We start from the raw sequence: 25,973 nt of genomic DNA on the forward strand, positions 1-25,973 counted from the left end.
CTGATGATATAATCTCACCGCATGCTTCACTTGAGGCTTAATGATAATCCTTAATTGAAATCATTTTTCTAAAATAAGAGATTTTGTAGGACATTTGGAAAAAAAGTTTTTATGTGTTTTTGGTATTTCTTAAAGGGAAAAGATGGTGTAGCAGTTCACATTTATAAAGAATTTATGAGACTTCCCTGGTGACACACTGGTTAAGAATCCGCCTGCCAATGCAGGGGACATGGGTTCGAGCCCTGGTCCAGGAAGATCCCACATGCCGCGGAGCAACTAAGCCCGTGTGCCACAACAACTGAGCCTGCACTCTAGAGTCCACGAGCCATAACTGCTGAAGCCCGCGCGCCTAGAACCCGCGCACCACAACGAAGAGTAGCCCCCGCTCGCCGCAACTAGAGAAAGCGCGCACAGCAACGAAGACCCAACGCAGCCATAAATAAATAAATAAATAAGAATTTATGAAGCAGGCACTTAGCAGGTTGTATGTATGTATAGACACCCATAAACGCCCCCATCCCCTTCCCCCAACACTATTTTTATTTAATAGAAGAGAAACATTATTTTATGCATTATCAGACAGATCTGGATAGCTGAGTTACCTCACAGTATCCAGGAAGTTATGCTGTAATAGGTTTCTTTTAGAACACGTAGACACTCTGCTTTAGTCATACTAATTTCTTTACTTTTCCCTACCCATACGTCTCACAGGCTTCCAGCCGACTGGATCGTTATATTTTCCTCTTCTTATAGTTTATACTTCATACTCCTCTTTTTTCCTCTTGGAAATAGTTTCTAAATTTCTTTAATTTCACAAGTAATGTGTGGGTTTTTGGTTTTAGGGCTTGGTGACATTCAGGGATGTGGCCATTGACTTCTCTCAGGAGGAGTGGGAATTCCTGGACCCTGCTCAGAGAGACTTGTACGTGGATGTGATGTTGGAGAACTATAGCAACTTGGTCTCACTGGGTAAGTTCATCTGCCTGAAATAGTTTAGAATCTCCTTTCTGGAACATCAGCTTTCTGCATTAGGAATTACAGGGCTGTCTTTGAAGAAACCAGGTGAATTTCTCCTCCGTGTTCTCAAAGGAATGTTTTGGTATTTGTTGGCTTAGAAATGGGTTCATTGAGCACCTCGATCATCCCATCCCTCAGTAAGCTTCAACCTTCCTCTGGCCCTTTCTGTAATGGCCTCTCTTCTTTAATGACCAAAGAGCTGGATTTGCATTATGGGGTCTTTATTTCATAACCACCGTCAAAGAAACCAGATTTCATACTGTGTTTAGCTTCAACATTTCTATAGATGATCTGTGTCCTTGCTACTCAAAGTGTGGTTCTTTTTTTTAAAATAAATTTATTTATTTTCTATTTACTTATCTTTTGGCTGCGTTGGGTATTCATTGCTGCACGTGGGCTTTCTCTAGCTGCCTGCGGCCAGGGAGGGTTACTCTTCGTTGAGGTGCAGGGGCTTCTTATTGCGGTGGCTTCTCTTGTTGTGGAGCAGGGGCTCTAGGCACGCAGGCTTCAGTAGTTGTGGCACGTGGGCTCAGTAGTTGTGGTGTGCAGGCTTAGTCGCTCTGCGGCATGTGGGATCTTCCTGGACCAGGGATCGAACCCGTGTCCCCTGCATTGGCAGACGGATTCTTAGCCACTGCGCCACCAGGGAAGTCCTGAAAGTGTGGTTCTTTTGTATTAGGAACCATAGAAAGGCCAGAGCAGAGTTAGTGAAGGAGAGGGTACCAAGAAGTGAGTCAGGGAGACAGGCAGGATCCAGGTGACAGGCAGCATTGTTGGTTTTGGGGAAGAATGTGGATTGTTCTCTTAGTGGTTAGAAGCCATGATTTGCTTTATGTGGGGTTTTAATTTTTTTATTGTTAAGCATTACACAAATATCTATCATCAACTTCTTCTGGGGCTTGTTAGAGTAACTTTTTTTTTTTAATTAATTTTTGGCTGCATTGGGTCTTTGTTGCTGCGTGCGGGCTTTCTCTAGTTGCGTCAAGAGGGGGCTACTCTTCATTGTGGTGCTTGGGCTTCTCCTTGCAGTGGCTTCTCGTTGTGGAGCACGGGCTCTAGGCGCATGGACTTCAGTAGTTGTGGCATGTGGGCTCGGTAGTTGTGGCTTGTGGGCTCTAGAGCACAGGCTCAGTAGTTGTGGCACACTGGCTTAGTTGCTCCGCAGCATGTGGGATCTTCCTGGACCAGAGATCGAACCCGTGCCCCTGCACTGGCAGGCGGATTTTTTTTTTTTTCATAGCTTTATTGGACTATGATTGCCTTACAATGTTGCGTTAGTTTCTGTTGTACAGCAAAGTGAATCAGCTATAAGTATACATATCCCCTCCCTCTTGAACCTCCCTCCCATCCTCCCTGTCCCACCCCTCTAGGTCGTCACAAAGCATGGAGCTGATCTCCCTGTGCTGTGCAGCAGCTTCCCACTAGCCATCCATTTTACATTTAGAAGTGTGTATATGTCAGTGCTACTCTCTCACTTCATCCCAGCCCCCAGCCCCCTACTCCCACCCTGGCCCCATGTCCTCAAGTCTGTTCTCTAAGTCTGCATCTTTATTCGGCAGGTGGATTCTTAACCACTGCACCAGCAGGGAAGTCCCCGGGGCTTGTTAGAAATGCAGCTCGTCGAGTCCTACCCCAGAGCTGCAGAACAGAATCTACATTTACACAAGATTCCCAGGTGATTTTTATGCATACTAAAGAATCGCTGCTCTTTGTTATATTCTGACCCATGTATGGGGAGTACAGCTAGAAACAGGATCCTGACATACTCTGGCTTTCAAAAGAGCCTCTCCAATTTATGTAGCAATGGATTGAATGAACAGAAATTCATACTAAGTGAATACGTTCCTTTACTTCCAACATATTTGAAGTTGAAAGTTACAGTCTGTGAACTTTGCACTTTACAAAGTTAAATCCTACACTAAGTTAAATCCTAGAAATGTCTCACAAAACTTGTTTCCACTTAAGCAAAATAACAACAGTAACAATAATAATGATAATAGTTAACATTGTGCTTACTATAAACCAGGCCCTTTTCTAAGCAGAGCAAATACATGAAGTTATTTAACTTTTACAGGATCCCCGTGAGGTAGGTACTATTTTTAACCCTTTTTATAGATGAGATTACTGAGGCACATACAGTTTAAGTGCCCTCCCAAGGTCACACAGCTGGTGGGGATGCAGTGGCAACAACTGAACCTAGGAAGTCTGGCTCCAGAATCTGTGTTCTTAACCACTGTGTTCTGTTTGCTCTAAAGAGATAGAACCTGAATGAGTCTAAAACAAGATCATTTTCCTACTTATATGATCTCATGTTCTTCATTCCCACCATCCTTCTCTTCTCTGAAGTCTTCATCAATATTATTTTTACCTTTACTTTATTGCAAATTTAACCAAATGTTTTGCCCTTATAATTAAAAAAAAACACACAACAAAACCCTTACACCATTTGGCATTTCTTTTCTTGCAAACACACACTCCATTTCTAAGCCAGATATGATGACATTATTGGAGCAAGGAGAAGAGCCCTGGGTAGTTGAGGGGTGGGTGGGGTACAAGAAGTTGCATTACAGGAAGGCAAAGGCAGGAGGGAACCATCAGTGCAGGAACGACCTCACAGGTCACAGAGGAGGAGAAGGGGGAACAGCTGGGATGGTATTTGGAAACTCCTTATGAAGGACCAAGGCCTGGGAGGAGATAGAGATCTCAGTTTGAGCTACAAAAGGAACTTCATCTTCATCTCATTTCCCAGGCTCCTTGTTTTTCTTCTTATAATTCCCCCCCATTTCAGTGAGGAAGGTGTTCTTTTTTGTTCCCAATGGAACCATTTTACTTACATGTTGGATGCAGGTGCTTTCCAGCTCTTTTGCATTTGTGTGTGTATGTGAATGAATATACATATTCATTCATAAATTCTTCAAACATTTGGAGTGCCTACTCCTTGCCAGGCATTGTACTGGGCACTATTAATACAATCAGGAACAAGATTGATAAGTTGCTTATTCTCATGCACTTTATGTAGTTGAGGAGAAACATAAAATAAGTAAACAAGTAGATAAATAGTATCATGTAATGAAACATGTTGTTCAGGAGAGGCAAACAGCGTAAGAGAATAGAAAATGATGAGAATTGAAAGGGCCAATTCAGATAAGATGGTCAGGGAAAGCTTTCTTGAATAGAGACATGAAGCCTGGGATCAAGTTATATGAATACCTGGGGGCGGAATATATCAATCACAGTGAATGGCAAAGGCCCTAAGGTTGGTAAGGAACTTTATTGGAGGAACTCTAAGAAGGCCAGGGTAGAGTTAGTAAAGGAGCATGTGCTAAGAATTTGGGTCACGGAGACAGGCAAGGGCTAGACAGTATACAGTTTTGGGGGTTTTGTCTTAAGAATATATATATTTTTAGATTATATTCCATTATAGGTTATTACAAGATATTGAATATAGTTCCTTATGCTGTACAGTAAATCCTTGCTGTTTATTCTGTGTATAGTAGTTTGTATCTGTTAATCCTATATTCCTAATTTATCCCCCCCCCCACTTTCCCCTTTGGTAACCATAAGTTTTCAATGTCTGTGAGTCTGCTTCTGTTTTGTATATAGATGCATTTGTACTATTTCTTAGATTCCACATATAAGTGATATCATATAATATTTGTCTTTCTCTGACTTACTTCACTTAGTATGATATTCTCTAGGTCCATCCATGTTGCTGCAAATGGCAATATTTCTTTCTTTTTTATGGCTGAGTAATATTCCATTGTGTATATACACCACATCTTTTAAAACGAATTGTCTATTGATGGGCACTTGGGTTGTTTCCATGCCTTGGCTATTGTAAATAGTACCACTATAAACATTGGGGTGCATGTATCTTTCTGAATTGCAGTTTTCATCTTTTTGGAATATATGCCCAGGAATGGGATTACTGGATCATATGGTAGCTCTATTTTTAGTTTTTTAAGAAACCTCCATACTGTTTTCCATAGTGAGTGCACCAATTTATATTCCTACCAACACTGTATGAGGGTTCCCTTTTCTCCACACCCTCTCCAGCATTTATTATTTGTAGACTTTTTGAGGGTGGCCATTCTGACCAGTGTGAGGTGATACCTCATTGCAGTTTTGGCTTGCATTTCTCTAGTACTTACTGATGTTGAGCATCCTTTCATGTGCCTGTTGGCCATCTGTATGTCTTCTTTGGAAAAATGTCTATTTAGGTCTTCTGCCTATTTTTTGATTGGGTTGTGTTTTTTTTTTAATACTGATTTGTTTGAGCTGTTTGTATATTTTGGAAATTAACCCCTGTTGGTCGCATCATTTGCAAATATTTTCTCCCACTCTGTATGTTGTCTTTTCATTTTGTTGATTTATTTTGTTATGCAAAAGCTTTTAAGTTTGATTAGGTCCCATTTGTTTATTTTTGCTTTTATTTCTCTTGCCTTGGGAGACTGGTCTAAGAAAATATTTCTACGATTTATGTCCAGGAATGTTTTGCCTGTTTCTCTTCTAGGAGTTTTATGGTGTCATGTCTTAATATTTACGTCTTTAAACCATTTTGTATATGGTGTGAGGGAGTGTTCTGATTTCATTGATTTACATGTAGCTGTTCAGCTTTCCCAACACCACTGTTGAAGAGACTGTCTTTTTTTCATTGTATGTCTTGTCTACTTTGTCGTAGATTAATTGACCGTAGATGTATGGGTTTATTTCTGGGCTCTCTATTCTGTTGCATTGATCAATATGTCTGTTTTTGTGCTAATACCATGCTGTTTTGATTATTGTAGCTTTGTAATATTGTCTGAAGTCTGGAAGAGTTATGCCTCCAGCTGTTTTTCCTCTCAGGATTACTTTTTCAATTCTGGGTCTTTTGTGGTTCTGTATAAATTTTAGGATTATTTGTTCTAGTTCTGTGAAAACTGAGACAAACAACAATGAAAACACAACTTACAAATGAATGGGATGCACCAAAGCAGTTCTAAGAAGTTCACAGTGATACAGGCTTTCCTCAAGATATAAGAAAAATTTCAAATAAACAACCTAACCCACCACCTAAAAGAATTAGAAAAAGAAGAACAAACAAAACCCAAAGTCAACAAGAGGAAGGACACAATAAAGATCAGAGAGGAAATAAATAAAAAAGAGATCAAAACAACAATAGAAAAGGTCAATAAAACCAGGAGCTGTTTTTTTGAAAAGGTAAACAAAATCAACAAACCTCTTGCCAGGCTCACCAAGAAGAAAAGAGATACAACCCAAATAAATGAAATAAGAAATGAAAGAGGAGAAACAACAACCAATACCATGAAAATACAAAAAATCATAAGAGAATACTATGAACAGTTATATGCCAACAAATTGGACAACCTAGAAGAAATGGACAAGTTTCTAGAAACATACAGCCTGCCAAAACTGAATCAAGAAGAAGCAGATAACTTGAAGAGACTGATCACTAGAAATGAAGTAGGATCTGTAATTTAAAAAAACTCCATGCAAACAAAAAGTCCAGGACTGGATGGCTTCTCTGGGGGATTATACCAAACATACAAAGAAGAACTTCTACCTATCCTTCTCAAACTACTCCAAAAGATTGAAGAGGGAATGCTTCCAAATTCATTCTATAAAGCCGTCATCACCTTGATACCAAAACCGGACAAAGACACTACAAAAAAAGATTACAGGCCAATATCATTGATGAATATAGATGCAAAAATTCTCAACAAAATATTAGCAAACTGAATCCAACAATATATAAAAAGGATCATACTCCATGGTCAGTTGGATTCGTTCCAGGGTCGCAAGGCTGGTTCAACATATGCAAATCAATCACTGTGATACATACACCACATTAACCAAAGAAAAGAGGAAAACCACATGATCATCTCAATAGACACAGAAAAAGCATTTGATAAAATTCAACATCCGTTCTTGATAAAAACTCTCACTAAAGTGGGTATAGAGGGAACATATCTCAACATAATAAAAGCCATTTACAACAGACCCACAGCCAACATATCAATAGTATTCAGTGGTGAAAAGCCTTCTCACTAACTTCAGGAACCAGACAAGGATGCCACTCCCACCACTTCTATTCAACAAAGTATTGGAAGTCCTAGCCACAGAATTCAGACAAGAAAAAGAAATAAAAGGTATCCAAATTGGAAGGGAAGAGGTAAAATTGTCACTATTTGCAAATGACACGATACTCCATATAAAGAACCATAAAGACTTCACACAAAAACTATCAGAACTAAAAAATAAATTCAGCAAGGTAGCAGGATGCAAGATTAGTATACAGAAAATGTTGCATTTCTTTATACTAACAGTGAAATACCAGAAAGTAAAAAAAAAAAAAAAATTCCATTTAAACTCATGTCCAAAATAAAGTACCTAGGAATAAACTTAACCAAGGAGGTGAAAGACCTATATGCTGACAACTATAAAACATTGATAAAGGAAATTAAAAATGATTCAAAGAAATGGAAAGATATCCCATGCTCTTGGATTACAAGAATTAATATCGTTAACATGACCATACTACCCAAAGCAATCTACAGATTTAATGCATTCCCTATCAAAATACCCATTTCTTGTTACTTCTGAAGATTCCAGCCCTGTTATTTTGTACAGTGTTCTTCAGTTTGGGTTTGTCTGCTCTTTCCTCATGATTAGATTTGGATTATGCATCTTTGGCAGGAGTATCACAGAACTGATGGTGTGTTCTCCTTGCATTCTGTCAGGTGGAGCAAATGATTTGTCATTATTGATGATGCTTACTTTGAGCAGGTGATTATGGTAGTGTCCACGGGCCTCCTCCCTGTGAAGTTAATCTTTTTCCTTTAATGAGCCTTTTGTGAGGAGGAACTTTGAGACTATTAAGTATTGTATTCCTCTTCAAACTTTAAACTTACTCATATGTTGGATTTCTAGTCAGTGGGTTGTAATCTGTTCTTCCCATTTTTTATTTTGAAGCTGGTCCTGGATTTGACCAGTGGGAATTCTCTCAGCAGTGGTTTCTGTGTCCTTTGGCATGTCTCCATCACACTTAGAGCACCTTCTTATTTTCTTCCCCACACCATGTTCCAGGCTCATCTTGCACTTTTCCTGCTCCAGCACTAAAGTCAGCCATTTCTTCAAGGTGTCCTGGTTCCTTTTAGTTGAGAATGCTATTTAGAAGCCAGAATCTGGGTACTAGATTTGCTCATTGCTGCTGGGGGTTGGCTGTCCCTAGGCCCTCTCAGTGGACAGAGTAGGGAATATGTTTATATGCATACATACGTATACATGCACACACATTTACATCTATAGATTGAAACCATGAGTTCATACAGATATCTCCAATTCCATTTCAACACTACAGGTTGCATTTCAGCTTATTCACTTTCCATATTTCTAACTCCCTTTTCTGACAGTGAAAAACCTGGGTTCTATTATCCTTAATGTATTTATTGTCAACCCTTGAACTACATGGGTTTGAACTATGCAGGTCCACTTATATGCAGATTATTTTTCAATAAATATACAGTTGACCCTTCATTTCTATGTGTTCTGCATCTGTGGAAAAGGAGGGCCGATTATGGGACTTAGCATCCTCAGGTATGGGTTCTGAGGTGGGTTCTGGAACCAATCCCCCAAGGATCCCAAGGGACAACTGTACTTATCTGATCAAACTCTCTATGTGTAACCAGTCTTCTATTATCAACACCACCACCACCACCTTGATCATGTGATTGCCTGTCTCATCCCACTTGGGCTGTGACAACCCATACCAGGTCACTCACACACAGACACTTGTCCTTACTCTGCTTGCATTCTGACTCCTGACATAGGACAACCCTTTTATACTGAAACCCTCCTCATGCTGGTTGACCTTTAGTACCCTGCTCTGGGGCTTCATTTTATTAAATCTTGATCCTTGAGGATACATTTTTAGAATATTCTGTATGATGAAATGGGAAGTCTCCATTAAGCTCTTTTGCTGTATACTAAGGTGCAGTGGTTGCCTTGAGGGAAACCACCTGTGCCGATGTTTGAATTGTGAGTTAAACTAGCTGCTTTTTTCATGGAACACAGTTTTGGTTTTGGTTTTGTTTTTTTTTCCCTTGGAAGAATGAGACAAACTATGGTTCTTTAGGCTTGGGTATTTGGAAAACATTTTCTTGTAAATGAGCCTGTCACTTTAAGAACAACTGAAAGTATTTGTTGCCAATGATAAAATTCAAAATTTTAAGTAAAAATTAGAATTGTATGAAGCTTATATCTATTATTTTGAGATTTACAGCTTCCCAATAAATAAAAAAATTTCTGGTGAGGTGATATTATTAACGTGATTTTTTGATATCATGTAATGAAATATGTCAACATTTCAAAGATCTGCATAACTCAGTGAACCACTGTTTTTCAGATAACCAGTACATAGTACAAAATTATGCATGGATAAAAAATCATCCAAAGTGCAATGGATTTTAATGTAATGTAGTATGAAAAGTTCACCGGTATGGTTGCATATTCCACATTGGAACTAATCTTTAAGAAACCACCACGTCTCAATTTTTACTGTAGTATCAAAGAATAACACCCAAAATTACCTGAACAGGTTCATAGACTATTCTGCCATTTTACAATTACACATCTGTGAGAGGCTGGATTTTCTTCATATCCTTCAACCAAAATAGCATTGTTACAGATTGAATGCAAAAGCAGATGTGAGAATCCAGTTGTCGTCTGTTATACCAGATATTAAAGAGATTTGCAGAAGATTAAAACAATAATTCATTAATTTTTTTGTTTGGGAAAATTTAATTATTTAATATTATTTGTTAACATTTAATGATTTATTGTCACTTTAAAATAATAAATCTTTAAATTTCTATTTTAATTTCTAATGTGGTAAATATCAAAAGATATAACCCACATAAACAAAACGTCTTTTGGGTTCTCAGTGCTTTTTTTTTAAACATCTAAAAAGAAGTTAAACCTGTATTCATTTACTAACACTGTTAAGCATAACACTTAACATTCAAGTCCAGGTAATTATAATACAAGCCCAATTCAATTTTTTTTTTTTTCCTGTATGCGGGCCTCTCACTGTTGTGGCCTATCCCGTTGCGGAGCACAGGCTCTGGACGCGCAGGCTTAGTGACCATGGCTCACGGGCCCAGCCGCTCCGCGGCATGTGGGATCCTCCCAGACCGGGGCACGAACCCGTGTCCCCTGCATCGGCAGGCGGACTCTCAACCACTGCGCCACCAGGGAAGCCCCCAATTCAAATTTGTTGACCTATTTGTTGATGCTAAGTTGTACAAAACTGTACTCCTTTTAGTTGACATTTGGTCATCTCAAAGTAGTTGTAATATTAGGTTGGTCAATTTAAATACTGTGGCTTCCTTTTGGATATACACACAGTCTTTACACCCAAATGTAAATGTATACAAAGCAATAAGACATTGTTAAATAAAAGAGCAATAGTTAGTGCAGTTTAATTCATGATTAAAATTACTTCCCACAATCACATCCACAGTACTCATCCACCATTTAATAGCTCAACCAAAATATTATACAATCACCAATAGGCAAAAATACTAGATTTGTATATTTTGTATTTCAAATATACTTATGCATGTGCAAGCAAGGGATTTACCAATATTTAAGAGTATAAGAGATACTGAGACCAAAAAATTTGAGAACTACTTCTCCAGGGTGTGGTTCTTACTTTCAGTATATGGCCTTTGAGAGGCATCAGATAAATGCTTGAGGGTGTTCACTGAGGTCTTTCCATTCAGGTTGGGTTGGCACTCCAGTGTACAACCTCTAGAATCTCTGAGAGTACCCCAGTCACATTGTGGAGAGGCATCTTGTGGATGCATAACGACATTCGGTTACAGATCCAAGGGAGAATCCCTGTATAGATTCCCGGAACTTCTTTGCATGACTTCTTTCTCTGATAAATCTTAAACCACAAATTCCAGTCACCTGAGCAGCCCTGAACTCAGATCCTAATATCCTTTGCCCAGTGACTTGACTAGTGGAAGGGCACATTTTGGTTTAAGAGATCATTTACACAGGAAGATGAGGGACTTGTTAAAGTGATCTTTGTGGAATCCTCCAGAAAACTGTCATATCAGAACATTAATATCACAAGAACTGAAAAATCAAAGCTGAGTTTGTTGTTGGACAGGGGAGAGGCTTGTGCTTAGGAATTCAGTAAGTCTCCTGATTGAGTTCACTTATGGGTATTCTTTTCAATTTGTCTTTATTTCTACTATAAAGGGCTTTTTTCTGGTAAAGGCAATAAAATGTGTGGTTTTCTTGTTTTCTTTCAGAGTTGGAGTCAACATATGAGACCAAAAATACATTTGCAAAAAAGGACATTTTTGAAATAAATTTTCCCCAACAGGAGATAAAGGAAAGAAGTAAAACCCTTGGCTTTGAGGCATTCCTTTTCAAAAATAATTGGAAGTGTAAGAGAAGATTTGAGGGCCTCCAGGGACATCAAGAGGGATACTTCAATCAAATGATAATCAGCTATGAAAAAGTGCCCACTTACAGAAAACATAAATCTCTTACTGCACATCAAAAAATTCATAATCAAGAGAAACCCTACGTTTGTAAGGAATGTGGGAAGGCTTGTAGTCATGGCTCAAAACTTGTTCAACATGAGAGAATTCATATGGCTGAAAAACATTTTGAATGTAAAGAATGTGGGAAAGACTTTTTAAGTGCCTATCAACTCACTGTGCATCAGAGATTTCATACTGGTGAGAAACCTTATGAATGTAAGGAATGTGGGAAGACCTTTAGTTGGGGATCAAGCCTTGTTAAACATGAGAGAATTCATACTGGCGAGAAGCCCTATGAATGTAAAGAATGTGGGAAGGCCTTCAGTCGTGGCTATCACCTTACTCAACATCAGAAAATTCATATTGGTGTGAAATCTTATGAATGTAAAGAATGTGGAAAGGCCTTTTTTTGGGGCTCAAGCCTTGCTAAACATGAGATAATTCATACAGGTGAGAAACCTTATAAATGTAAAGAATGTGGGAAGGCCTTCAGTCGTGGCTATCAACTTACTCAGCATCATAAAATCCACACTGGTAAGAAACCTTATGTATGTAAAATATGTGGAAAGGCTTTTTGTTGGGGCTATCAACTTACTCGACATCAGATATTTCATACTGGCAAGAAACCCTATGAATGTAAGGAATGTGGGAAGTCTTTTAATTGTGGCTCAAGTCTGGTTCAACATGAGAGAATCCATACTGGTGAGAAACCCTATGAATGTAAAGAATGTGGAAAGGCCTTTAGTCGAGGCTATCACCTTACTCAACATCAGAAAATCCATACTGGTGAGAAACCCTTTGAATGTAAAGATTGTGGGAGGGCCTTTAGTTGGGGTTCAAGCCTTGTTAAACATGAGAGAATCCATACTGGTGAGAAATCCTATGAATGTAAAGAATGTGGAAAGGCCTTTGGTAGTGGCTATCAACTTACTCGACATCAGATATTTCATACTGGCAAGAAACCCTATGAATGTAAGGAATGTGGGAAGACTTTTAATTGTGGCTCAAGTCTGGTTCAACATGAGAGAATCCATACTGGTGAGAAACCCTATGAATGTAAAGAATGTGGAAAGGCCTTTAGTCGTGGCTATCACCTTACTCAACATCAGAAAATCCATACTGGTGAGAAACCTTTTAAATGTAAGGAATGTGGGAAGGCCTTTAGTTGGGGTTCAAGCCTTGTTAAACATGAGCGGGTTCATACTGGTGAGAAATCCTATGAATGTAAAGACTGTGGGAAGGCCTTTGGTAGTGGCTATCAACTTCATGTTCATCAGAGATTTCATACTGGCAAGAAACCTTATCAATGTAAGGAATTTGGAAAAACATTTACTTGTGGCTCAAGCTATGTTCAACATGAAAGAACTAATAATAATGATAAACCCTACAAATATAAAGAATGTGGGGAAGTCTTTATATGGACAGCTTACTCAAATAAGACAGTTGATACTGGTGAAACTTTATGATTGAAGAGATGTGAAAGAACATATTTTTGTGTGTGTACAGACAACTTACTTAACATGAGGAGAAGTCTTACTCTTGAGAAACCTTATTAATGTAGGGAATGTGCAAAAGCCTTACCAGTGTATGGACAATTCACTTGATACCAGAAAATTCATACTAGTGAGAAATATTTTGAACATGAGGAATATGAAAAGTCCTTTAGACTTCTGTATGATCTTATTGAACATCTATACTGATGTGAAGCCATTTAAATGTAGGGAATGTGTAAAGATCTTTAATTCATGGTGCAATGTCTCATAAACATTGGGAAAATTATGCTCATTACTCTTTAAGGGAAGGATCTAAATTTAATTTGGTTCTTGCCCTGCATATCAGAGAATTCATACTGCTGTGAAATCCTGTGAATTTAAGGAATGTGGGAAGACTTGTAGACATGGTAAACATCTTAGAATACATCAGGGAATTCATCCAAATGAGAAATCCTTTGAATTAAAATTGTAGGAAGGCTTTTAGACAAGTGCTACTCAAACTATTGGCCAGAGACTTTTTGCCAGTCCACAGAATTGTTACCTGTCAATCATGAGATAAATGCAGAAAGTGAGAGTGTCTGGAAACTTTTATAGCAATTTGATATTGCCATAACATCATTATATTTTACAAAAGTATCAGTCGATGAATGATTGGAAATTAAAAACAAAAAGTTTGTCCTTTCCTAGATAATTTGAGAGACAGCATTCACACTTTTTAAAACATGAGACAAGTCGCAATGTGACTTAATTAGAACAAGAAATCCCTCCCTTGTTACCTCCCTGGTTAAAGTAGCAGAATATTCATTCCATAGGAAGATTTGGCTAATGTGGGAATCACAATTTCCTTCTGCGCATAAAAGCATAGAGAATTTATACCAGATATGTTGATTTAGTGAATGTATAGAAGCTTTCCAACACTATTCAGTCTTTGTTAAACTTCAGCAAACTCTTCCTAGAGAATAACCCTGTTAATATCACACATGTAGGAAACACCTTATCTATGGCAGAAGCCATACTTTTTTTAATTTTTCAGTACACGGGCCTCTCACTGTCGCGCCCCCACCCCCACCCCGTCGCAGAGCACAGGCTCCGGATGCGCAGGCTCAGCGGCCATGGTTCACGGACCTAGCCGCTCCGCGGCATGTGGGATCTTCCTGGACCGGGGCATGAACCCGTGTCCCCTGCATCGGCAGGCGGACTCTCAACCACTGCGCCACCAGGGAAGCCCAACCATGCTTATTTTTATCACCATTCTACCTCCTTATTACTTGTGGGATGTTGGGCAAACTGCTTATCCCCTCTGGGCATCATGTTTAAAATGCTCGTGATGGTAGCTCTGTAACAGTGCTGTTGTAGAGATTGGATGGATGTAGTATGGGTCAAATCCTTGGAAGAGTATCTAGTATGTAGCCTGTGCTCAATACATACTATTCTTATTATCATCATCATAAATATTATTACTGGCGAAGTCTTAGGAGAGGAATGCCCATTTCATATAATTAATTAAGAAAAGTACCCATAACCACTCATCCATTTGAATTTCAGATAGTGCATTCTGGATAAAAGACCTAGTAAAATGTAAAGAATTTGAGAGAATTTTTACTCATAATTTATCCCTTAAGCTGCATCAAAAATTAAGACTAAAAAGAAACATTTTGGATTTAGTAAGTGTTAAGATGTTGGGATTATACCTGGAGAAGAATCAGAGAGAAATGTGAAGCAGTTTGCTGTAATGAATCCCAACAGATAAGTAGTAATTAAAATTCTCCACTCACTTTTTGAGGTAAATTAGAAATTAAAGAGAACAAAAAGAAAACTGTCCATTTTGGAATTCTTTACCAAAAGTTTATTATGATCATTTTTTAGACATTCAGAAAAATGTAAAGGACAGTATAATGAACATCCATCTACTCTCTACATGGAATCAAGAATTCTAAACATTTGGCCATTTTTGCTTTCTGAATATATATTCACGCATGGCATTTGGTTGTCATGTCTCTAGATTTTAGTCTTGAACAGACTTTTTGAAGATTTCAGGAAAGCTATTTTATAGAATGCCATACATTCTAGATTTTGTTTGTTCTCTCATAGTGAAATTTAATTTGTACCTCTATCCTTCATATCTCTCATAAAATCAAGTTAGAGTTACAGGATTAAACATTTTCCACCAGAACAGTTCATAGGAGGTGACATGTAATTTTATTGAAAGACATCATAAGCAATTAATATCCATTTTCCCCACTATCACCAATGCTACGTTTGATCATTAAGATGGTGATTGCTGGACTTCCCCAGTGGCGCAGTGGTTAAGAATCTGTCTGCTAATGCAGGGGACATGGGTTCGATCCCTGGTCCAGGAAGATCCCACATGCCACAGAGCAACTAAGCCCATGCGCCACAACTACTGAGCCTGCGCTCTAGAGCCCGCAAGCCACAACTACTGAGTCCATGCGCTGCAACTACTGAAGTCCATGTGCCTAGAGCCCATGCTTCGCAACATGAGAAGCCATCGCAATGAGAAGCCTGCACACTGCAATGAAGAGTAGCCCTTGTTCCCTGCAACTAAAGAAAGCCCGCATGCAGCAACGAAGACCCAACGCAGCCAAAAATAAAATAAAATAAATAATAATTTTTTAAAAAAAGATGGTGACTGCTAGAGTTCTCCATTATAAAGATCCATTATACAACTAGTAGGATTAGTGAACCTTGGTCAGCTACTTTTGGGAATGTATAATCATATGTATGTATAAGTTCTGAATCAAAGAGAAAATTGAAACAATTAGAGTTTTTGCAGAAAACAATGATAATGAAATGATTGTATATTGGAGCTTGTAGGATGTCCCTGAAGCTCTACTCAGTGGAAAAGTAATACCATTGTTAATATGTCTTGGAGGAACCAAGATGCATCTGGCCCAGATGGAGGGCCAGAACTATACCTTGTTTCCCCCAGTATCTACATGGTTCCTGTCACACTGAACTAAGAAGCTAGAAAAATAACAAATCCTAAACCAAAATACAGAAGCAATCAATATAGCTAAAATTTGAGATTAATGATTAGGAATTAAAGCAGTAGTCCTTGATCATTATTCCTCTGTGAAAAATCCACTAACCTCAACTAGACTTTGATAAATCTGAACAAGGAAAAATCAAGAAAATTGGCAACATTGTAGAATCATGAATAAGAAAGGAGATATAATTATAGATATGGAGGTTTTTTTTAATTTAAGGCAGTACAATATATTTAAACCTATTTGGACGAATAAACAAAGGAAAAGGCTGAAAAAATTGGTCCAGGATCTCCCTTTTAGAAAAAAACACTTGGAAATTGTCATCTCCTTAGGTAAAAATTTCAAGATGAAAATAGCTAAAAATTTTACTAACTCATCTTACCTGGACAACATAAATCCAGTAACAAAACTAAATGGAGATACCCTCTAAAAAGCAAAAGCTAGATTAACTGAATTTAGGTAAATGTAAAAATTCTAATTAAAATATCAGCAAGCAGGGCTTCCCTGGTGGCGCGGTGGTTGAGAGTCCGCCTATCGATGCAAGGGATATGGGTTCGTGCCCCGGTCCGGGAGGATCCCACATGCTGCGGAGCGCCTGGGCCCGTGAGCCGTGGCCGCTGAGCCTGCGCGTCCGGAGCCTGTGCTCCGCAACGGGAGAGGCCACAGCAGTGAGAGCCCCGCGTACCGAAAAAAATAAAAAATAAAAAAAAAATAAAATATCAGCAAGCAGAATCCACATGTAAGATGTAAGATTGTGCAATAGAAAATATATGGGATATCCAGACCCAAAAGTTTCTGGTTTAAATGGAAATATAAGCTAACTGACAAAAAATGGAATCAGCACAACTGTAATTCATTCTGATAGTTTCTTAGACCTGTATGACTCTTAGAGCAGGAAATCACACACAGCGACTTAATTCTAAGATGAATTTTAATATTTAGAAATCAGAAGGCATCTCAAAGTTGGTGGCTTCTCACATTCACTTTCATCTGGGTGGCTGTCATGATTAGGTGCTAGCATCAAAGCATATTAGTTATGATGAAATAGAAGTGTGTTTATATACTCACAGAATTCAACCCTTTAAAAATTACTTATTTCCAAATATCAGTTACATCAAAACTGCATTGAGAAATGTCTGTGGTTCATCTTGGTCATTGTTTTAATCTGCACCCTACCTCTATGTCCATTTTGTGCAGGTAGGCCATCCGCGATATCACTGTACAGTCGTTTACTGGCTAGTGGTTGACAGCATTATTCCACATAATTGCAATTTTAATCATCCAATGTAACACAAAGGAGAATACTTCTGAGTGTTTTAATAGAGTAAAGCATTACCAGTCAGTATTTTACTCCTCCTGGGTGCCACAGTTGCATGTTAACTAGGAGATGTGGAGATTGTGCCTCGTCCCACCAAGCATTTCTGAAATTGTCTCAAAGATCACCAGTACTTAAAAATACTTGAAAAACAAGGGGAATTCTCTGGTTAAAGAAGCTTATGAAGCAGCATCTTCTAAATCCCCCTTAGGGAATGACCAAAAGCACCTTATCAGTTTATCAAAAGACAAGTGAAGAAAATTGTTCAACTTTGTTTAAATTGGTATATCTCAAACTGTACTATGGAAATACCAATTCTCACGACTTATTAACATCTTAGGGATGTGAAACTGCATTGGGAAATGCTGCCATAACTAAAAGAGAGTTTGTAAAGTTGGAAATTTCAGTCACCAAGTTTGATTGTTAGCTGACAGGATGACAGCATCATGCTCTCAAACAGTTAGTTGCCTTCTAACGTTTTCTCTTAATTTGTGAGTAAAAATCCTTTTGTACCTAAGTAGGCATGGCTCCTGAGTTTTATCAAATGCCATTTCATTATCCCTTTCTGCAGTGGTGTAGTATTTAATATGTTAATGTGATAATTTATACTGACAGACCTTTTGACTTCTTCCCATCCCTGGATATACCCAGGTTAGCCACTGATGTGTGTATGTGTGCGCGCGCGTGTCTCTTTTATATGCACTGCTTGATCTCATTTGCTACTATTTTATTTAGAATTTTTACATCTCATGAGTGAGACTGATAATTGTCTTTTAAAATGTATTTTTGTATGTTTTGTATTGTGATTACCTGTTCTTTAAAATTGCGGGACTGTATTGGCTTGTTTTGTTTTGAATTGGAAACCCTTAATCGCTCTTCTAGTTTCATCTGTTGATTTGCTTGTTTTCAAATTTCTACTTAGGACACAACAATTTCTCTGAGTGCCCAGCACAGTTCCTCTAAAGAACCTTCATAGCCGAGATCCACATAAAAGCATCATTCCAACACTGCCTCTCATTGAAAATCCTTCATTATATGTTCTTGGGTATGCTGTGTTGGGAAGTCAGAGCTCCTTATAGGACTGTTATGACCAAACTTGTCCATGTCTTTCAGAGCATACATGTACACATTTCTTTCTCTATATACTGGAAGTGAAATTGCTTCGGTTTGGTTATGAGTATGCCTGTGTTCAGCTTTAGTAAGTTTAGTTCTCCTAAATAGATTTCCAAACAGATATACCAACTGGCACTCCCACCAGCAGTGTGTGTTTGTATCCTTGACAATACTTGGCATCGTCAGTTTAAGATATATATATATTTTCTGCTACTCTGGTAGGTATATAGTGGCATCTGATTGTGACGATTGTGGTTCACATTTCCAATTTTCTTATTGTTTATTGGCTATTTGAATATTTTTGCAATATCTCTCCTTGCTCATACATCATTGGATGCATTAGGTTTGTCTAGTTTCACAAAGTATCTGTACAATTTGTAGGACAGCATTTAACACCTAGGCCATTCTGTGTGTGTGTTCATCCCCCACCAGACAGCTGGTTGATGGCTGTGATGGAATCAGCTTTGTCTCTGCATCTCCAGCTCCCAGTATGAACCATGTGCTTTAGTTGTTTGTTACAGTTAGGATATACTAATCAGAAATTAAAATACCAACCTGGCTGAAGAAATGAGAACGTATGTTGAGTCATATAACAGGCTTTAAAAGGGAGAACCAGCTCCAGAGATTTTTGATTCATTAGGAAAATGAAATATTCAGAGACTCAGATTCTCTTTCGTTTTCCACTTTGTATTCCCCAGTGTCAGCTGCTACCATGACGGCTGACAGGTTTTGGGACATTCTACACAGCCATGACAACATCCAGAGGTAAAAATAGGAGAGATCATTTTCTGTTCTCTCTCTTAGGAGCAAGGAAACATTTCCCATTAGCCAACAGTGTACGTCTGCTCTTAATTGCTAAAATGGGTCATGGGTAGTTTCTGACATAATCACTAATGTTACTTTAAATTGGTCACAGACTCTTGAATGTTTTATTTAAATAAGAAATCTAGCAGACCCATGCATTTCATTAACTTTTCATGCATGTATATATAATGAAAGAAACACCAGAATAAACCAGATCCTTTATTTTAACAAAAATTTTACACATGTGTACATTTCATAAAACATGACAATTTAAATTAAATGTATGCATGATTAAGACCACCAAACATAATTACAGACTCTTGAGAGGTTAATGTTTATTTCAAAAAGACAACAAAAAATCTGAAGTATTAAAGTCTATTTTATTAGTGAGAACATTTACTAGGAGCTTTTTATTATCTGATTTTTTGTAGCTGTTGGGGACAGGGGAAATACTATTGGTCCATCTTTGTAAGGTATTTTTTCTCCCAGAGTCAGAGGAGGCTACTCTTTCAAATTTAACTCCTGGAATTCTGCTAGCTTCAAAACTAAAGAAGGCCAAATTTTATAATGTGGAAATAAAACAAAGGTGTAACTGGAATTTGGGGGATATATTTACCCAGTTCATTTTTATAACACACACACAGTGCTAAATTCAAAAGAAACAAAAGTCTTATTCTTTCCCCTTTCCCCAAGCTACACAATGATGCTCTTTAGAGACAACCTCATTTTTCAGCTTCTGTATTCTTGGGGAGATATTCTATATAAATAGCAGACTATATTGCCTCAGAGTAGACATTCAAGATTTGAAAATATTTCTTTAATACCTCATAATTCAGTGTCAGTCATATACCATTACTACGGATTTCACCAGATTTTTAATTCAATTTACTTTCGGTATACCTGAGTGTTTCCTGTGGAGGAAAAGGTCTGCATCGTCTTTGGCCACAATTTTAAAATATGATCCACTCTGGGCTGGTTGCCCTCTGTGCCTGGTGCACAAGAGATACTGTAATCTCCTCCACCACCATCACTATAGAGATTCTTTTCACTTCTCTCCTATATTGAATTTCTAGTTTTCTACTCTTTCACCTGGTGGAAAACTTCCAGTTGCTTTCTTAGAAGGGGTGCTTTTTGAAATAACTCATGTGGTTAAAAAGGTTATTCTCCCCTTCTGTTTCTGATGTCTCATTTTGGCCAGCAGGTTCTTAGGTATGTTCTTTTCATGGTGCACGGCAGAAGCACAAAAGCCTGAGCCAAAGCATCTTTAAAGTCTATATACCCATCCTGATCAGCCCACATTCTGTTGATTAGACAAGTCAAATGGACGAGCCCAATATTAACAGCAGGGGTGAGCCATGACAAGGGCACCTAGTAAAGGAAGAATTGTGGAAAACCGCTATAAGCTACCAGACTCTTAACAACATAGCTGGCATCCCTGTGCATCAGCACAACCATTACAGGGTAACTGAGCAGTAGTTAATAATTTCAAAGATGATAATTTACCGCCATGACATCAGTCAATAGAAAAATATAAACCTTTCCTATAACCATGCTTATAGTTGCTATACGAATTTATAAATTTATATTTATTTCTTTTAAAAATAGTGAAAAATTCAGCAAATTATTCTATATTAATATGGTTTAAAGTGAGTCTTATGATGACGTGGCAGAATGATTAAAGTCAACAGTATGTCAGTTTATGAATAATTGTGGAGAAAATTACAGGAGAAAAAGGAGAAAATGTGACAGAACTCTACATTAAGATGCTTTTTAATATCCCAAGTTAAGGAGATTTCTTCTTCATACAGACTTCCTGAATATGTGACCCCCACCATGTGAGCACAATTTGACAAAGAAATAAAAGGTATGGGCAGGCAAATGGGTATTCTTACTTTGTGGGGTTGTCTCGAAACAGGGAACACCTTTGAATGACTATTATCTGGACCACAATGCTGGACGGGGAGATGCTCTAACAAAAGGCCGTACAGAATCCCACCAACAACCTTTTAAAAGATGGAGGCTGTTGGAAGAGGTCATCAGGAGGAAGTGACCGCTGGTTGACCTGCAAACTGGATCCTGGCAATTGGAGACTCCTCCCTACTCCCTTCCTTGGAATGTACATTCTGCCCAATGTTCTCACACTAGGAGTCATTCCAAGCATGCATCCTTGAGGTGCTAATGTGTTGTTGAGACCATCTGGACAGTATATGTGACTGAACCCAGATACAGCCACTATATAAACTTCTAAGATTCTGGCAGGTGGGTGTAGAGATTTACTCACTTAAAGCAGCTCAAGACAAGCCTCCTATGTAAGTGCCCTTGCTTATTAACACTGCCACCTACCAATCCGGAGTGTTCTGCTTCTTCTATTGGTCTCTCCTTGCCCTCCATGTATGGGGGCCAGTTTTGAATTTAACCTGGGGACTTCTCTGAGTTTTCAAACCAACACCAAGAAGGGAAAGTGCTTGGAGACTTTAAGAGGAACTGGAAGAGGGTCAGAGGTGCAGTAGCATCATTCCTGGTTGTGCACTTCATCTCCCCTTCCCTTAAAGCTTAGTTCTGATTTAAATGTCATTTGCCTGGGTCCCCTCCCTTAAGAGTTCCCTCAGACAACTTCTGTAGGTCACATACAGTGGATGTCTGAGCCCCAGCATAGCTGAGATTTCTTTCTTTTGCTCTTCATTAGGCTGGGTTCTGCAGAGAAACAGAACCAATAGGTGATATAGATAATATATACATACATATATCTACCTATATATAGACCATATATAACCATATAGATAGATATATAGATAGATAGTTATTGGGTTGTCCAAAAAGTTTGTTCACTTTTTCCTTACACCTGAATGAACATTTTGGCCAACCCAATGTTATAAGTTATGGAGGCCAAAAAGTCCCAAGTTCTGCAGCTGACAAACTGGAGACCCAGGATAGCATAGTCCCAGTCTAAGTTTGAAGGCCTGAAGACCAGGAGAGCCGATGGTGTATGTTCCAGTTGGAGTGTGAGTGTGAAAGCAGCAGAAGACTGATGTTGCAGCTCAAAGACAGGAAGAATTCTCTTCGCTCAGTCTTTTTATTCTATTCAGGCCTTCAACGGATTGGGTGAAACCCACATCAGGGAGGACAATCTGCTTTACTCAGTCCACTGATTTCAAATGTTAATCTCATCCAAAACACCCTCAGAGACATACGAGATAGAGTTTAACCAAATATCTGGGCACCCATGGCCCAGTCAAGTTGACCCATAAAATTACCCATCACAGCTTTCATATAATAGGAGCTAGAGCAGAACATTCTGTTGGTGTCCCACCCAACAATCCCTGCCTGTTTTACTCCAGCGAAAACATGCCAAGGAGGGCGACTGAAAATATTATGTTTATGCTTTTCATGTGTGAGGCACAGAACTAAAAGATTCGTATAATTATCTAATTTAAATCTAGAAACAAAACCCTATGTGTGTGGTAGTAAGTAATATTGCCACTATACCAATAAAGAAAACTAAAGCTTATGCAAGTGAAACAACTTGTCCAAGATTCCCCACCTTCTAAGTAGGATGACATGGATTTGGTCTGAGAAGGTTGTGTTTCAGTGCCTTCAGGGCTTAATTACTCTGTATTATATAAATATTGAAGAAGAAATTATTATCTACTTAAGAGCAAAAATGCCTGAATTTCAAAGGTTTTATAAACCAGTCAGAATTAGTGTCTAATATCAAATGTACCTTTACAAATACTGTGTTTATATTAGACATTGGTATTTTAGGGCATATCTATAATTTTTACAAAATTGCAGAGACATTGCATTTTTGTATGTAATCTGTTTATTTTCTCAAAATCTTGTGAATATCAGGAGAAAAGACAGTCTCTTCAATATTGGTGCTGGGAAAATTGGACAGCTACATGTAAAAGAATGAAATCAAAACATTATCTAACACCAGCTACAAAAACTAACTCAAAATGGATTAAAGACCAAAATGCAAGACTGGGTACTATAAAACTCCTAGAGGAAAACAGAGGCAGAACACTCTTTGACATAAATTGCTGCATAATCTTTTTTTGGATCCGTCTCCTAAAGCAAAGGAAATGGAAGCAAAAATAAACAAATGGGACCTAATTAAACTTAAAAGCTTTTGCACAGCAAAGGAAACCATTGATAAAAAGAAAAGACAACCTACTGAATGGGTCATATTTGCAAATGATATGACCAATAAAGGGTTAATATGTAACATATATGTAACAGCTCATATAACTCATCATTAAAAAAATTATTAAAAACTAGGCAGAAGAACTGAATAGACATTTTTTCCAAACAGAAAATATAGATGGCAAGCTGGCACATGAGAAGACGCTCATCATCACTAATCATTGGGAAAATGCAAATGAAAACCACAATGATATACTACCTCACACTGGTCAGAATGGCTATCATCAAAAAAAACCACATGATGGTGAGGATGTGGAGAAAAGGGAACCCTCATACACTGTTGGTGGAAATATAAATTGGTGCAGCCACTGTGGAAAACAGTATGGAAATTTCTCAAAAATCTAAAAATAGGACTACCATATGACCCAGCAATTTCATTCCTGGGTATATATCCAAAACAAAAAACAACAAAAACACTAATTCGGAAAGATACATGCACCTCAAAGTTCGTAGCAGCGTTATTTACAATTGCCAAGGTATGGAAGCAACCTAAGTGTCCATAAACAGATGAATTGTTAAAGAAGATGTGATATATATATATATATATATACACACACACATATATATATATATATACACACACACACACACACACACACACACACACATATATAATGGAATATGACTCAGCCAAAGAAAAGAATGAAATTTTGCCATTTGCAGCAATATGGATGGACTTGGAGGGCATTATGCTAAGTGAAATAGTCATACAGAGAAAGCAAATACTGTATGATGTCACTTATATGGGGAATCTAAAAAATACAGCAAACTAGTGAGCAAAACAAAAATGAAGCAGACTCACAGAAAAGGAGAACAAACTAGTGGTTATCAGTGAGGAGAGGGAAGGGGGGAGGGGCAATATAGGGGTAGGGGAAAAAAGGGTTATTACGGGATTGCATGAAATTATGTCTGTGAAACTTTTGAAAATTGTAAAGCACTATAGAATTTAAAGAACCATTCAATAAAAAATCAATTAAAAAAAATCTTGTGACTATCAGTCATTATATCTGTACATAATTATTAATGCCTACCAAGTTTTCCATTTTTTGAAACACAATACTTTATCTGCCTATACATAATTGTGATTGTTGATCATTTCCAAACTTTGTTAATATAAATAATCCCATAGAAATATACTATTTTCTCTCTTAAGTTTAATGATTACCATGAGATACATTCCTATAGATGGATTGCTGGATTTAAAAACATGCTTACTTTTAACAAAAAGAATAAAATACCTAGGCATAAACCTACCTAAGGAGGTAAAAGACCTGTACTCAGAAAACTATGAGACACTGATGAAAGAAATCAAAGATGACACAAACAGATGGAGAGATATACCATGTTCTTGGATTGGAAGAATCAATATTGTGAAAATGACTAAACTGCCCAAAGCAATCTACAGATTCATTGCAATCCCTATCAAATTACCAGTGGTATTTTTGACAGAACTAGAACAAAAAATCTTAAAATTTGTATGGAGACACAAAAGACCCCAAATAGCCAAAGCAGTCTTGAGGGAAAAGAATGGAGCTGGAGGAATTAGACTCCCTGACTTCAGACTATACTACAAAGCTACAGTTTCAAGACAATGTGAAGGGCTTCCCTGGTGGTGCAGTGGTTGAGAGTCCGCCTGCCAATGCAGGGGACACGGGTTCGTGCCCCGGTCCGGGAAGATCCCACATGCCACAGAGTGGCTAGGCCCGTGAGCCATGGCCTCTGAGCCTGCGCGTCCGGAGCCTGTGCTCCGCAACGGGAGAGGCCACAACAGTGAGAGGCCCACGTACTGCAAAAAAAAAAAAGACAATGTGGTACTGGCACAAAAACAGAAATATAGATCAATGGTACAGTATAGAAACCCCAGAGATAAACCCACACACCTATGGTCAACTAATCTATGACAAAGGCAAGGATATACAATGGAGAAAAGACAGTCTCTTCAATAAGTGGTGCTGTGAAAACTGGACAGCTACATGTAAAAGAATGAAATTAGAACACTCCCTAACACCATACACAAAAATAAACTCAAAATGGATTAGAGTCCTAAATGTAAGATCGGACACTATAAAACTCTGAGAGGAAAACATAGGAAGAACACTCTTTTATATAAATCACAGCAAGATCTTTTTTGATCCACCTCCTAGAGTAATGGAAATAAAAACAAACAAATGGGATCTAATGAAACTTAAAAGCTTTTGCAAAGCAAAGTACAATCAAGAAGAAAAAACAACCCTCAGAATGGGAGAAAATATCTGCAAACGAATCAACGGACAAAGGATTAATCTCCAAAATATATAAACAGCTCATGCAGCTCAATATTAAAAAAACAACCTAATGAAAAAATGGGCAGAAGACCTAAATAGACATTTCTCCAAAGAAGACATACACGTGGCCAAGAAGCACATGAAAAGCTGCTCAACATCACTAATTATTAGAGAAATGCAAATCAAAACTACAATGA

The 25,973-nt window shown here is 38.1% G+C and overlaps 1 protein-coding gene across 1 annotated transcript in view; it reads left to right on the top strand.

The window, feature by feature from the left end:
* Nucleotides 1–14,005, top strand: part of ZNF283 (zinc finger protein 283) — an 83,970-nt gene extending 69,965 nt beyond the window's left edge. Inside the window, exons 6-7 of the mRNA XM_027079776.1 lie at nt 843–969; nt 11,340–14,005. Of these exons, the coding sequence (XP_026935577.1) occupies nt 843–969; nt 11,340–13,042 (1,830 nt within the window). The 3' untranslated portion in view covers nt 13,043–14,005. The remainder of the gene's footprint in view (nt 1–842; nt 970–11,339) is intronic.
* Nucleotides 14,006–25,973: the final 11,968 nt, after the last annotated feature.

The sequence above is a fragment of the Aethalodelphis obliquidens genome, unplaced genomic scaffold (genome assembly GCF_003676395.1).
Source record: "Aethalodelphis obliquidens isolate GAN/ISIS:26980383/991018 unplaced genomic scaffold, ASM367639v1 scaffold43, whole genome shotgun sequence".
Taxonomy (NCBI): domain Eukaryota; kingdom Metazoa; phylum Chordata; class Mammalia; order Artiodactyla; family Delphinidae; genus Aethalodelphis; species Aethalodelphis obliquidens.